The sequence below is a fragment of the Gymnoscopelus microlampas genome (genome assembly GCF_963454915.1).
Source record: "Gymnoscopelus microlampas genome assembly, chromosome: 13".
Lineage (NCBI taxonomy): Eukaryota > Metazoa > Chordata > Actinopteri > Myctophiformes > Myctophidae > Gymnoscopelus > Gymnoscopelus microlampas.
Window position 1 is genome coordinate 45,224,192 of NC_139950.1, and position 16,491 is coordinate 45,240,682.

Below are 16,491 nucleotides of genomic sequence, written 5' to 3' on the forward strand. Positions count from 1 at the left end.
AGTGTGTGTGAAGTTAATGTGTGCTTTGTAATAATAATCAAAATCTACAAAGTAACTAAAGTTTTCAAATAATTGTAGTGGAGTAAAAGTACAATATTTGTCTCTGAGATGCAGTGGAGCAGAAGTAAAAGTATTGGAAATTGGAAATACTCAAGTAAAGTACAAATACCTCAATATTGTACTTAAGTACAGTACTTGAGTACATGTACTTACTTACTTTACACCACTGTTTATAAACAATCTTGTTTTATTTTACCAATTTAGCATAACAGATGGAGAGGTTTTTATGTACACATGCTAAAACTAATAAATGATTGCAAAGAATAATCATAATTTATGCATATTTTTTTGTGCCTGGCCCCTTGTTGGCACCATCATAATAATCCTGGTTCTGTAAACAAAAGCCATCTGGTGCTGGCAGACTAAAGCCCAAATTACACTTCATAATTACACACAGAAATAAATATGAAGTCATATTTCTCTGCTAAGATTATTTTGCGTTAAAGTAATACTAGGTTAACTTTTTCAACCAAACTAAAGTTAAATTGTATATCTTTTGTGAGTGGCAAATGTTTCACAACACCCACTCCATGAATTTCACCTCCGAAAGCCTTTTATAAACTATTTTACATTGAAACGGTGGCTAGGGTAGTCATTCCCGCGAAAATTATGTCATCCGGCCGGAAAACGGAAACGGAAATGCACCGGTTTCCTGTTTGGCCAGGAACTACCGCACCAGTTTCCTGTTTGGCCAGGAACTACCGCGCTAATAACAAAAAGGAATCTCACGCTGTTTTTAAGAGATTGTAGGATTTGAAGATCGAAAAACAACAGCAAAAGAAAACACAGCTCACGGTAACTAAAGCTCCCCTGGCTAAGAGAAACGATCCACAGATAGTATAAAACAATTAAAAGAACGCTTTTTGAAACGCTTCCGGTGAAAACAAACGGAATTCTGGGTAACGCAGGAATAAACGAACGACCTGCAGTGACGGTAATGACCAGCAGATGCTGCTAAAAATAGTTATTTGTGGACCTGCATTGTATTACTTTAAGCTATATGTTGTTATGGTTTGTACTTTGTTATATGTAAACTGCCAGTCACACTTCCCTCATTGGACATATTGTTGTAAATTGTAATGCATGCTACAAATGGTCTGATGACTTTTAGGCCTTCACTGTACATAAAGCAACATCATAAGTGGCTTGGATAATGTCTTAAGTCATTGGCTCTTAAAGTGGGGTCCGGGGACCCCCAAGGGTCCTTTGGGGGGGTCCCCAGCAAAATGTGTTAACATAGAATCCCAATAATTTTAACCGCTTTTGGCTATTCAAAAATAGCAGATATACAAGCTCATAGCTATGAGCTTGTAGATCTGCTATTTTTGAAAAATCGTGAAAATGTGTGCAAACCTTTTGAATATATTTTTAAAGCGAACATTCGTAACTCAAAACTTTGCTTCTGGGGGGGTCCCTGGAACAAAATATTTTGAGATGGGGGGTCCGCGGCCAAATACATATAATTTTGGGGGTCCTTGACATGAAAACGTTTGAGAACCACTGTCTTTTAAGTTCATGGAGGCTGCTGTTGCTTCACTGAGCCCAGTGTGATGGCTGGGCTAGGCTCCTGGCAGGCTGAGTGAGGGGAATGTCAGTTCCAGTGATGGAGACTATAAGAAAGGAGAAGTAATTAAGGTCTGACCTTTCAGACAAGGATGACAGGCTCACATCCACCAACCAACAACAACGACGCTAAGGCACCAACACGACTGACAGGGCAAATCAACAGCCTGTCACGACCCAGAGATTCTCATTATGTTCATGTCTGTAAAACTCCTGCTATGGGGGTGAATTAATATGGAGGTCAGGCTCCTCGGAGGAATAAAGTAAGCTAACTGGGCAGGAGCTGCTGGATGCATTTTGGGAACGCTGTGTGATTCTAAGGAGAGTCAGCCAAAAATAAAAGGGATTTATGAACGTTCCCAGTGGTGTCTCTGGTGCTGCAATGGAAGCCCTGAGGAAAGGGGATATTTCTGTGGTATCCCTTCTGTCTGTGTACCGCAGCAGGGGGGTAATGAGCTTTGGTAGAGTGTGTGTGTGTGTGTGTGTGTGTGTGTACGTTTCCAACCCACCGATGGCTAAATGTTCAGTGGAACGTTAGTTGGCTCAGAAGTCTTAAAACAACCACATAGCACGGCGACGAGAGACTTCGGTGCTTTCATTAAACCACAGCAAATGCAGCTTCAACAGCTATAGGAATCCTTTAAGCTTGGTTTGTTTTAGCAATTTTTGCTATATGACACACAACTCTCACCGATATAGTGTGTGATGTTTTTTTCCCCCCCTCTCGCTTAGCCAAAACAATAATAGAGCTTTTTCACAGTAGCCATTTTGACACGAAATAGAAGGGTGAATACAGATGTTACCAATGATGCTAATTAACCCATTAAGTCCGGGAACGCATCCGTGTAGTTTTTAGATTTCTTTGGATATTCAAAAAATACAAAAATAGCAGATATACAAGCTATGAGCTTGTATATCTGCTATTTTTGAAAAATCGTGAACATTTTTGCTAATCTTTGAATATATATTTTTTACTCAAATCTTTGCTTCTGGGGGGGTCCCTGGAAGCATCATCGATTATAGCAACATCAGGATTAGGATTTAGAAGACATTGTAGAATATCAGAAGCAAAGATTTGAGTTAAATAAAGATTTTCACAAATGTTCATGATTTAAAAATAAATAAATAGCAGATCTACAAGCTTGTATATTATCTATTATCTATTTTTGAATAGCCAAAGAAATCTAAAATGACACGGCTGCGTTGCCGGTCTTAATGGGTTAAGGTTCTGTACAATTCCATTCAGGTTAAACAGAGTCAGGGTGCTGCTATTGTACTGTGCCTGTCGGCTCACTGAAAGGCTCTGCTACATTAAATGGAAGTGAACCTTAATTACCATCATCGGTAACCTCTGCGTTACCCTGCTATTTCTTGTCAATACGGCTGCCGTAAAAACAAGGTCTATTGCAAGTGTAATTTACCCTTTAAGACCGGGAACGCATCTGTGTGTCATTTTAAGATTTCTTTGGCTATTCAAAAATAGCAGATTTACAAGCTCATAGCTATGAGCTTGTATATCTGCTATTTTAGGAAAATAATGTGTGCAAATCTTTGAATATTTTTTTTTTAAAGCGAATATTTTTAACTCCGTTACAACTTCTGGGGGCCCCTGGAACAACATATTTTGAGATGGGGGTCCACGGCCAAATACCTCAAATGTTTGAAAACCACTGATATTATAGCAACATATGATTTTTTTTCCAAAAAACTGTTTTTTGATTTAGCAGACATTTGTAGAATCCGCAGAAGCAATAAGATTTGAGTTAAACATATATATATTCAAAGATTTGCACGAATTCGCACACATTTTCTAAAATAGCAGATCTACAAGTATTGTATATCTGCTATTTTAGAATAGCCAAAGACATCTAAAAATGACACACAGATGAGTTGCTGGTCTCAATGGATTAAAGTGTCATTCGTTTTTCGCCGAAGCATAAAGCGCCCACAAAGTTCACACCCTGGGCAACGCGTCTTAAAGGCAACATCAAAGAATGTTTTTGCTCGGCGGGTGAGTGATTGTGTGAACTTCACAGGTGCAAAGCAGAAACAATCCCCTGCAGACAGACCGACGCGTTCCATCGCCATCACACCGAGGACAGATCAATAAACACCACACATACCAGACTCTCACTCGCCTCGGCCTCATGCTGTGAACCACCAGTGGTGTAGTACGGTAACTAAGTACATTTACTCAAGTACTGTAGCTAAGTACAATTTCAAGATACTTTTAGTTTACTGGAGCAGTTCCATGTTTCAATAATTTATACTTCTACTCCAGAGGCGAATACTGTACTTTTATTTCACTATAATTATTTGAAAACTTTAGCTTTTTGCTTCTTGAAACTTACATTATCAGTTACTTTGCAGATTTTTATTATTATTACAAAACACACATTAACCAATTAAGACCTGTTCAAGCGATCGCGATGCGATGCCTTGTGAGCTTATAGTGAGAAATGTGAGTACTTTAACTTACTGGTACTTCATGTATATTTCTATCCCAAAACTTTTGTACTCTTACTTAAAATAGTTCAACCCCAAAATACTGAGGAGCAACACACACAGAGTGGGGTCGAGGAAAACACAGCTGTGTGTGTGTGTGTGTGTGTGTGTGTGTGTGTGTTTAAGTGTGTGTGCTTATCGTATGTTTGTTTGTCTCTGTGCAGGACGGAAACTGAGCAACTGTATGTGTGTGTCCGCGCTCACAGCAAAATATTAAGCTCTATAAAAAAAGGTATTTTAAATAGCCGATCTAAATGGTAAAAATGGTAAATGGTGCATTTATATAGCGCTTCTATCCGAAGCGCTTTACATTGATTGTGCCATTAACCCATTCGCACACACACACACATTCATTCACCGATGGCGGAGGAAACCATGCAAGGCACCAACCTGCTCATCGGGGGCAATTAGGGGTTCAGCGTCTCAAGGACACTTCGACACTAACTCTAGGGGAGCGTCCCAGCCCGGGATCGAACTGGGAACCTTGCGGTTTTCCAGTTCACTCTACCCGGCCACTCTACCCCAACACGTCGCACTGCGATGCGTTCGTAGGTCTGCTACCTCCGCTCCATGGTTAACTTGTGTGTGTAGAGTGTAAAAATGGACAAACAGGGGGCCCATTTAGTGTGTGTGTGTGTGTGTGTGTGTGTGTGCGTGCGTGCGTGTGTGTATCCATGTGTTACACACATTATTATCCATTCCAGCGCAGCAGCGATGCTTACTCAGCATTAGTGGCGATGTGGGGGGTGGGGTCACTGCGCCTGTGTCTGACAAGCTCATTACACAACCGATTGGGTATTGATGTTCAGTTGTTCACACTCCCTTCACCTCCCCTCACTCACTGAACACAACCTCTCCAATCATATGTACTGTAGTTAGACCCCCAGCTACCCCACTCATCATGGTGAACAGGCTGCATCCAAGTCGAGGGCCTAACAGAAATTGCCTATTTGCCGGTGCTTGCATGAGGTGTTTAAATTGAACGTGGTGGCTGGCTGGCTGATGGTAAAGCCTAAGGGCTTTCTTTATGCATTGCTTTGTTTTCCTTGTGGTTCAGCGCTACAAGAACCATGTGGAGCCACAAAGAGTTTCGTGACAGGCATAGGGGAGGGTGGTGGGTGGGAGAGTACGCCGGCCTTTCGAGTGATGTATTAGCCGCGTGGTGCAACAACAGCAACACGGACGGCGGTTTGTTCCAGGAATAACATTCCTCCTCGGTCGGCGCAACATTACCCCCCCCCTCAAATTCATCTCAGCATGAGCTGTGATAGCAAACACAAAACGGAGAGAGACAGAGAGAGCGAGAGAGATAGAGAGAGAGAGAGAGAGAGAGAGAGAGAGGGTTCTACCACGCAGGGGGATTAATATACGCCACACACACAGCACAGGCACTTAGGTACAGGAGATAGAGAGAGATAAAGAGAGATAGAGAGAGAGAGAGAGATATGAGAACGTGGGAGAGAAGTGAGTTGACATTTTGGAGTAAGGAAGAGAGAAGGAGTTGAAAAAAGTGTGTGTGTGTGTGTGTGTGTGTGTGTGTGTGTGTGTGTGTGTGTGTGTGTGTGTGTGTGTGTGTGTTAACCCATTTAGACCTGAGGCCGATTCTAAAAACGCCTTCTAAAGGTCCTTACACACCGGGGGCGTTTTTTTTCATGTGAATAATTATGTTTTTTTTTTAACCTTATAAAGTCAATGCAAGCTTCCACATCAGTTTTGCGGAGCAAACAAGCGTCTTTTATTTATTCGGAGTCTGAATTTTGCGTATATTCGCATTATCGGGGTGGCCATAGCTGAGTGGTTAGTGAGCCCGCCTAGGGAGCCAGAGGCCCTGGTTGCCCCAGGTACGATTCCAGGCCAGGCTAGCAAATGTGTCGATGAAATTAAATTTGTCCCTGAGCAAGACTCTTAACCCCTAATTGCTCACATGGCCTCATTGGAAACAAGACCGCAAGGACATTCATGAACGGACCTGTTAAAGGAATTATCCTATCGCCGGTGTGTAATGACCTTAAATCCTGATTTAAGTTTTCTGAAAAATGTGACATATTTATTCAAAAATGACAACAAATGTATGTTGCCATATACTGTACATAGCAACAAGAACCCCAAAAGGGGCTCCCGTCCTGAAAGGTATAGTTAAAAAATCGGGGTTCCCGCCCAAAATGGGTTAAGAGAATGATGAGTGGGAGAACAGAACATGGAATGAGCGATAGATGAAGGGAGGTGTAGAACAGCAGGAGGAAGTGTAAATACAAGAGAACAGATGATAAAGACAGGAGGGATGCATGGCTGCAGAGAGAGAGAGAGAGAGGGGTGGGGGGGTGAGGTAGGGGGGTACATACCGGGATTTGTTGGCCAACACCTCGTTTTCATGGTACCACTCCAAGGTGGGCGGGGGCTCGGCGGTGAACTGGCAGTGGAAGACGGCCTCCTCATTCTTCAGCACCACCTGGTTCTCGGGCGTGACCACCGGCCGAGGAAAACTCTTATCTGATGGAGTAGAGGAGAGAGGGGGGGGGGCTTTAGTACAGTACACAAACACAGCTTCCATTAAGCTGTTGACGGTGTTGATTTTGACAGCAAATTTTGATTTAGTTTCAGTCATATTTTAGTCATCCGAAATGTTTTACTGTTAGTCTAGTTTCAGTCGACTAAATATCATAAGATTATAGTCGACTAAATCTACAGTTGATTTAGTCTACTAAAATGTATTTTGGCGGTGCCTTGATGGCGTCGTAATGGCTGATTTTACACTTGGTTGCATGCTGAAAATAGCCGTTCTACAAGCTCACAACGCGTCGAGCGCAACACCCGAGCGCAACCAAACATAAAATGACTTGTTTTTTAGTTCTACTGGATCTCTTCTGCACTAGTCCCTCACTAACATTTTAGTCTAGTTTTTATTTGTCTTAGTTTTTAGTCATCATAGCTTCGTTTTTATTTAGTTTTCGTCAGTGGAAAAATGTAGTCGACGAACATTTTTCGTCATAGTTTTAGTCGACAAAATCAACACTGACGCACACACACACGGATACAAATAATATAGAGATACAAAAAAAAAACACATAAGGGCAACCCTCCCCACACACACACACACACACCATTTCACGCTGGGCTTTATTAAAAGCTGCCAACAGCACAGTGTGGCAGGTACAGTAGGCAGTGAGGCAACCTTCAGGTGGCAGTGTGTGTGTATTGGTGCCTCCAGGCCCCCGGGGGAGCCCTGCTAATGAGGTCACTCAGTGAACGGAGCATTCCACCAGCAGGGCCCAGCAGCCTATCAGAGCCATCATCTCTTCCTCTGTGCCTCCTGGACCACCACAGACCCCCTCACAGAGGTTTCATCTGGTGCCATGTGATCTAAAACTTGCCCCCCCCCCCCCCTCCTCTATTTGTTCACACAGCAAGTGACTTAACCCATTAAGGCCTGAAGCCGATTCTACAAATGTCTTCTAAAACAGTATTCAGAAAAAAACGTATGTTTCTATATCTGTGGCTCTAAATCTTTTTCATGTCAAGGACCCCCAAAATTATATGTATTTGGCCGTGGACCCCCATCTAAAAATATGTTGTTCCAGGGACCCCCAGAAGCAAAGATTTTAGTTGAAAATGTTCACTTTAAAAATATATATATTCAAAGATTTTCACGAATTTTCACGATTTTTTTTTTTTCGCACCGAGTGCCGCGCTATGAACTTGTATATCTGCTATTTTTGAATAGCCAACGTGTAAAATAATGCTTTTTTTTTAGCTCAAATCAAAACGTGACACAGATGCGTTCCAGTTCTTAATGACTTAAAGAGGACAAGCTCACAAGACTGTGCTGTACTGCGTTGTGAGCTTGTAGATCTGCTATTTTTGGTATGTCATTTTGAGAATGGAATTGGGTGAATTGTGTGCCCTGGTTGTGTGAGGTGGGGGGGGGGTCTCCATGAATGCTATGGTCAGGGGTCTTCTCGGCCCTTGATCCATCCTAGGCCACACCAACGGTGCTTACAGCTAGCTAGTGAACAAATTCGGACACAGAGCGTTTGTATCAAAGCATGATTTAGCAGCGAGTGAGACCCTTCCCAAGTCAAGCGTTTACACCCCTCCTCCCAAAGCTTTGACTAATGCTGGACTGGACTGGCCTGGCTTGGACCTCGTCTGAGCTGGAACTGAGGATGTGGGAGACCCCAGCGGAGGAGTAATCAGCGTAGTACTTATCACGGCTTTTAGCACATTTCTACAGCCCAAAATATCAAGCTGAAGCTTAGTCTCCGAGGAGGAGGAGAGTGGAGAGAGAGGGTGGGGGCAGTAGTACACTCATATATAAAAAGCTGATGCAATGTAAATACCCTCTAATCCAGGTTTTTAAGTGTGTGGCCATTTCTAACTTAACAGCCGAAGCAGGTTGGCAGCCCGACGCCTTAGGATGTTGCGCTACTGGGTACATGGCAGGGCTTTCACCAACTAGTCGACGAGTCCAGTGGTTTTCAACCTTTTTCATATCAAAGCGAATTATGTATTCAGCATTTGAGCCACGGACCAAGACTTCGAACATTTTGTTATCGTTCTGTAAGATTTTGTCCACAATTCCATGCTGTATTGATGTTGGTACCATAGGAGAGATAACAGGCAAACGTTGATCAAAATAACAATTATTTAACTTAGTAATACAAATGTTTAACAAAAATGTAACCCTTGAGAGCATAAAATGAAACCAAATGGACCCGTAAGGGTCCATTTGGTTTCATTTTACGCTCTCAAGAGTTAAAGTTCTATAAGGGTCCATTTGATTACCAACTCTCTACTCACTATTTAGCTGACCACCTGGAACCCCCTCAAGGACCACTGGTTGAGAACCACTGGACTAGTCGACTAGTATAACCCCACTAGTCGACCTTGTTGGTACCAGTCAAATAGTTGATTTTTTTATTTATTATTGTTTAGTTTTAATTTTATTTGTATGCAGTCCTACAAGGTAGCAAGCCAATTTCAACTATAGTCACACCTGTACAGCTTTCTTTTTTGAATTACAAATATTATAAACGGAACGTAATAGTGTAATGCCGAGAGTAATTAAAAACTCTCGGTCGCAGCGATCTGTTGTGTAGTGGACCGTGGTGAAGTCGGTTTCAGGTTGGATATTCACCTTTCTTCGTTGCAGTGTAACGTTCTCCACACGCGCGTTTTGTTTATGTATTTCCGTTGTCATGGCAACCTAGCTGCTGGGAAATGCCGTGCCCCAGAGCGTCTTCAACATATTACATAATAGAACCTCGACTAGCACATTGGTTCTCAAAGTGGGGTCCGGGGGGTACCAGGGGGTCCCCAGCAAAATGAGTTAATAAAGCGTCACCATCATTTTAACCCCATTATCCACATTTTATACTTTGAATGTTCAAAAATCGTGAAAATGTGTGCAAACCTTTCAACCTTTTTTTCTAAAAGGTGAACATTTTTAACATATATCTTTACTTCTGGGCGTCCCTGGCACAACTTCTTTTCAGGTGGGGGGGTCCACGGCCACATACATATCAATTTGGGGGTCCTTGGCACGAAAAAGTTTGAGAACCACTGGACTAGTCGACTACCAGTGGGTCAAATTTGTCAACTAGTAAAAATCACCGGTCGTGAAAGCCCTAGTACATGGTGTAAAAAAAAAAAAAGAGAACAGAACAGAACGGAGAAGAGAAGCAGAGCAGAGCGCACCTGGCCCACCCAGATGGAAGATGTTATGGGACTTCATCAAGGACCTGTGACCGTCCATTTAAAACCTGTCTAAAAGCTGTCAGCCATTCCTTAAGGTGAAGCACCTATAGAGGAGCAAAGGGTGGAACTGGAAACTAGAAACTCAACAATTACCCTTTTCTCTTTCTTCCTCCACCCAGGTGTTAACCTTGGTGGCGTGAGTGTGTGTGTGTGTGTGTGTGTGTGTGTGTGTGTGTGTGTGTGTGTGTGTGTGTGTGTGTGTGTGTGTGTGTGTGTGTGTGTGTGTGTGTGTGTGTGTGTGTGTGTGTGTGCGTGCGTGCGTGCGTGCGTGCGTGCGTGCGTGCGTGCGTGCGTGCGTGCGTGCGTGCGTGCGTGCGTGCGTGCGTGCGTGCGTGTGCGTGTGTGTTGCAGGTGGCTAATTAGAGTGGCAAGGGGGCATCAGATTCCCCTCACAGATGTGCTGCCGTACCTACTGTATTCCCCTCTGACTTGAGCGAAAGGCGCTAACAGACCAGGCGAACACACATACGCACGCGCACATACACACACACACACACACACACACACACACACACACACACACACACACACACACACACACACACACACACACACACACACACACACACACACACACACACACACAGAGAGAGAGAGCACAAAAACAACAGTGTTCATGTAAAAAAAAAAAAAACAGCCCAGAGACATAAAAACAAAAAAATGCAAATAAGCCACAACATATTACAGCACACCCATTTGTGTAAACACACCACAGGCGGTTCAACCGCGGCCAAATGGTGAAGTAAACGGAAAAACAGAAGCACGGCTCTCAGAGGGAGAGCTGCTGTTATTGTACAGTGTAGTACAGGATGGTTTGTGATGTAGTCTGTCTGCGTTGGTGGCGTGGGTACAGTAGATACCGTCACACTCTCTGCTAGCAGTGGTGGAAAACGTACTCAAATGTTTTACTTAAGTAAAAGTATCAATACCGCAATGTAGACATACTCTGTTACAAGTAAAAGTCCGGAATTGAAAATTTACTTGAGTAAAAGTACAAAAGTATTGGCATCAAGCTCACGCTGATGCCACAAGCTCACGACGCATTGTGAGCTTGTAGATCGGCTATTTTCAAATGGTTGAAATATATGCAGGGCTGAAGTGGTTAATGTATAGCCTGGGATCCTGCCTGATTCACTACGTTCGGCTGATTTCTTTTTCTCACTTCGCTTCTCAGTCTCATTCCTATTTTACTCTTATTTCAATTACGTAGGCAAGTTAGGAAGTGACTCGAGTTTTACATTGGACAACACTGGTCCCCCCCCCCCCTAAAGACCAATCAGAAGCCAATCGAACGTAGCGGAGTCTGGATCCCAGGCTAGTTAATGTAGGCTATGTTTTGTGATAATAATTTATTAAAATCTACAAAGTAACTAGTAGTAACTAAAGTTTTCAAATAAACGTAGTGGAGAAAAAGTACAATATCTGGATCCGCGATGTAGTGGAGTAGAAGTAAAAGTGTTGGAAATTGGAAATACTCAAGTAAAGTACAAATTCCTCAAAAGTTTACTCAAGTAAATGTACTTAGTTACTTTCCACCACTGATGGTTTGTGATGCAAAGAGAGTCTGTCTGAGTTGGTGGTGTAGGTATTAAGTAGATAATCTCACACTCTCTGCTAGTAACATCATTATCTCTCTCTCTCTCTCACTCACTCTCTCCATTAATGGTCCAGGTACTCCCCCAGCAACAGATCTCATTGTGCTCGTCAGCCCACCCATTCCCCACCACCCCCACCCCACCCCCTACACACACACACACACACACACACAATCTAAAAACAAATCATAGCAAGTGGGAAAAAGTGTGAAATATGTATACAAAGCGGGGGGAAAGAATGTGGTGAGCTCCATTGATTTATTCATTTTGCCGTTATTACCCAGCTCCAATATTAAGGATGCTGGCGCTGGCGCCGACGGCGGCGGCGGCAGCGGCAGCTGCTCTGAGAGCCTGGAGAGTGTTTGAAACCCCATCAACGTGGGAAGTAAACACTGAGGGAAGGATTGTTTTTCTGTGTGGAATGTAATCGCAGAGGCCACCGTGATCAGTCCAAACAGGGGGGCGTGAAGCAGGCATATACACCTAATAGATTACACTCACTGGTGGACAGTAGTGAAGTAAATGCGCTTGAGTGCTGTGCTAAAGTACAGACAGATTATTACTCTTACTTGAGTACATTTCCAAGACAAATATTAACCCATTAAGACCTGGAACTGTGTCATTTTTAGATTTGAGCTAAAAAGCATTATTTTACACTTTGGGCTATTCAAAAATAGCAGATATACAAGCTCATAGCGCGGCACCGAGTGCCGCGCTATGAGCTTGTAGATCTGCTATTTTTGAAAAATCGTGAAAATGTGTGCAAATCTTTGAATATATATATTTTTAAAGCAAACATTTTTAACTCAAATCTTTGCTTCCGGGGGGTCCCTGGAACAAAATATTTTGATGGGGGTCCGCGGCCAAATACATATAATTTTGGGGGTCCTTGACATGAAAAAGATTGAACACCACTGATATAGAAACATACGTTTTTCAGAAAACTGTTGAGATTTAGGAGACATGTAGAACCGGCTTCAGGTCTCAATGGGTTAAGTACTGGGCTCGAATACTTCGTCCACCTCTGATCATACTTGTAACATGTAACATTGTGAGCTTATAGATCGGCTATTTTAGGGGACGTGAAACCTGTGGGCAACTAAGTATAAATCACGCCCCACCTGTGCACTGTACACACATGCAGTATAAGGGCACACACACACAGACACGGGCCGACATGTACAAAAGCACATTACCCTCATGCAGTGTTGATTTTGACAGCAAATTTTGATTTCGTTTTAGTCATAAGTCTTTTGAATAAAATGTAGTTTCAGTCATATTTCAGTCATCTGAAATGTTTTAGTCAGTGTTAGTCGACTAAACATCATAAGATTATAATCTACAGTTGATTTAGTCGACTAAAATGTATTTTGGCGGTGCCTTGATGGCGTCGTAATGGCTGATTTTACACTTGGTTGCATGCTGAAAATAGCAGATCTGCTATTTTCAGAGCGCAACCAAACATAAAATGACTCGTCTTTTAGGTTCTACTGGATCTCTAGTCCCTCACTAACATTTTAGTCTAGTTTTTATTTGTTGAGGAAATTGTCAGTATATTTAGTATTAGTTTTAGTCACCATAGCTTAGTTTTTATTTCGTTTTCTTCAGTGAAAAAAGGTAGTCGACCAACATGTTTCGTCATAGTTTTAAGCCATTGAGACCTGGAACTGTCTCATTTTTAGATTTGAGCTAAAAAGCATTATTTTACACTTTAGGCTATTCAAAAATAGCAGATATACAAGCTCATAGCGCGGCACCGAGTGCCGCGCTACGAGCTTGTAGATCTGCTATTTTTTTTAAATCGTGAAAATGTGTGCAAATATTTGAATATATATTTTTAAAGCGAACATTTTTAACTCAAATCGTTGATTCTGGGGGTCCCTGGAACAAAATATTTTGATGGGGGTCCGCGGCCAAATGCATATAATTTTGGGGGTCCTTGACATGAAAAAGATTGAGCACCACTGATATAGAAACATACGTTTTTCAGAAAACTGTTGAGATTTAGGAGACATGTATAATCGGCTTCAGGTCTCAATGGGTTAATCGACAAAATCAACACTGACCCTCATGCACACACACACGCACACTTTCAGACGACCGTGCACGCACCTATGATGTTGAGGGTGAAGTTGCTGTTGCTGCAGACGTTGCCCACCGCGTTCCTGGCACAGCAGTAGTAGACGCCGTTGTCGTCCGGACTGGCGCTCCGGAAGGTGAGGGTTCTCTCCTTGTTGTTGATCTGGTGGCTCTTGTCCGACAGCTTGGTCCCGTCCTTAAACCACTGACACGTCGGCCTGCCAGGGAGGGAGGAGAGGAGAGAGGAGGGAGAGAGAAGGAGACGGGAGGAGGTCGAGGGGTGAGGAAGGAAGCAACCAGGAAATGAAGGATTAGGGAGGAGGCCATGATCAGGTGGAGAAAAAACAATTGATGTCAAGATGAGGACGTGAGGGTAAGGTTAGGGCTGTCACGATTACACATTTAAGTTGACAATTAATTGTCACTCAAATAATTGCGATTAACGATTTAATTGTGTGTTTGGCCATTGAACATTTGGAACACAATGAATACAAATTTAAATTCCGTTTGCCTTTTAGGCTTAGTGATAAAAAAAAATGGCACAGGGCAGATATGACAAATAACTTAAATATACTAAGAAATTATTGACACATTTAATAATTGTATACATTCTTTTAAATATTTGAAGTGTGAACAGGTTTCAATCGATTATGACGATTATGAAAAAATAATTGCGATCATCTCAAATAATTGCGATTACACGATTATGTAATAATAGTGACAGGCCTATGTGGAGGGGGGAGGGGAGTGGGGAGGGGGGGGACTCATGAGAGAGGGCATGAGAAAGGCCAAAATGAGGAACGGCACAGTTCTGTCAGCAGTTACAGTGTTCTGAGTGAACTTTGATGATCATTGCACTCTGAACTTTAGGTGACGGTGAAGGGAGGAAAGGAGGAAGGAGGAAGGAGGAAGGAGGAAAAGGGAGGCTCACCGCGGGTGTCCGTCGATGTGGCAACGCAGCGTGACCGGAGAGGAACTCTCGATCTCCTGCTCGGTGGCCGGCTCCTTCAGAGCCACGCCCCCGCTCTCCAGCCCTGTTTAGAGGAGAAAGGAGAAAGGAGAGAGAGAGTGAGCAACGAGAGGAGTAATCCGGTGGAAGAGAAAACCAGGACGGACAGGAAACGAGAGCGAGGGAAATCGAGTTAACCCATTTAGACCGGGGAATGAATCTGTGTCATTTTTAGATTTCTTTGGGCTATTCAAAAATAGCAGATCTACAAGCTCATAGCGCGGCACCGAGTGCCGCGCTATGAGCTTGTAGATCTGCTATTTTTGAAAAATTGTGAAAATTGGTGCAAATCTTTGAATATATATATATATTTTTTTTTTAACGCAAATCTTTGCTTCTGGGTGGATTCTACAAATGTCTTCTAAATCCTAACAGTTAAAAAACGTATGTTGCTATAATATAAAAGTTCTCAAACTTTTTCATGTCAAGGATCACCCAAAATGATATGTATTTGGCCGTGGACCCCCCCCATCTTGAAATATTGTATTCCAGGGACCCCCTATGCAGAAGCAAAGACTTGAGTTAAAAATGTATATATATATATATATATTCAAAGATTTGCGCACATTTACACAATTCTTTTCCAAAAAAATAGCAGACCTACAAGCTCACAGCGCGGCACTCGGTGCCGCGCTGTGAGCTTGTAGATCTGCTATTTTTGAATAGCCTAAGTATAAAATAATGGAATAAAGCGGGGGTTACAAAGATGCGTTCCCGGTCTGAACGGGTTAAGTGGTATTCCTGTCCTGTGTCCTTAGCGGGACAACGTGGTACTGTGTGGGGCTATAGCGATGCCTGACGCTAATGGATGCAGCAGACTATACAGACACATCACTATGATGACAAGCCCCCGTGACTCCCGTCGACTCCCGCTCTGTTATACGAACGAGACAAAATGCTTAGGTCTCTGCTGCGTCAGGCTGCCTGCCTCCATCATGCCACTGCAGACAGTTTTGCCCTTTAACCATGTTTTTTATGGACACACAGTACATTTACTTTCTCTGTTAAAAAGAAAGGGCCACTCTGGCTGTCAGAGGAGCTCGTAAAAACCCAGAGAGAGAGAGGAAGTGAGGAACGATGGGAGTGAGCTGCTCTTCTCCGTTAAGGGATTTGTCTCGGTCTGTTGGGGCACATCAACCGCTAGGGGAGGTCGTTCAAAAAAACAAAAAACAAGCACAGTAGCAAATCAGTAGCTATGAAGTTGGACATTTGAAACAAAAAAAGTAAAGAGCAAGGATACATGAAGATTTACTAGTCTCTTAAAATCTCAGTCTCAAGTGAAACCAACTGGTATTGAGGCAATACTTTCTCTCTTAACTTCTATGGCCCCAAACTAGTCTGCTCCCCCTGCTCCCCCGGGGGGGGGGGGCTCAGGGGTAGAGTGGCCGGATGGAAGCCGTGAGGTTTCCAGTTCGATCCCGGGCTCCCCCAGAAGAGTTAAGTGTCGAAGTGTCCTTGAGCAAGACGCTGAATCCCTAATTGCTCCCGATGAGCAGGTTGGTGCCTTACATGGTTTCCTCCACCATCAGTGTATGAATGTGTGTGTGTGTGTGTGTGTGTGTGTGTGTGTGTGTGTGTGTGTGTGTGTGTGTGTGTGTGTGTGTGTGTGTGTGTGTGAATGGGTGAATGTAATGCACAATCTATGTATAGCGCTTTGGATAAAAGCGCTATATAAATGCTATATAAATATTCTGTTACTACTTGAAAAGGTAAGGAAAACTAAAAAACGCTGGCACTCTGGGCTATTATTTAGATTGATTTATTTATTTACTTGGCACTGAATGTGTTAATGTAACCGACAACTCCAAAGTTAGGCTCCATTACTAAATATTATCCCAGACTGTGTGCAAAGCTCGATTACCACATTACATCAATTATATGTTATTAACCCACCCATCAGGTAAGACACGTTTACAACTTCATTCA

General features: G+C 42.9%; 1 protein-coding gene across 1 annotated transcript in view; it reads right to left on the bottom strand.

Annotated features, from left to right (window-relative positions):
- The window catches only part of ptk7b (protein tyrosine kinase 7b), a 138,448-nt gene that overhangs the window by 29,850 nt on the left and 92,107 nt on the right, over positions 1-16,491 (bottom strand). Inside the window, exons 3-5 of the mRNA XM_084076880.1 lie at positions 14,488-14,590; positions 13,590-13,774; positions 6,471-6,618 (exon numbers count right to left, since the gene is read on the bottom strand). Coding sequence (XP_083933006.1) covers positions 6,471-6,618; positions 13,590-13,774; positions 14,488-14,590 — 436 coding nt within the window. The remainder of the gene's footprint in view (positions 1-6,470; positions 6,619-13,589; positions 13,775-14,487; positions 14,591-16,491) is intronic.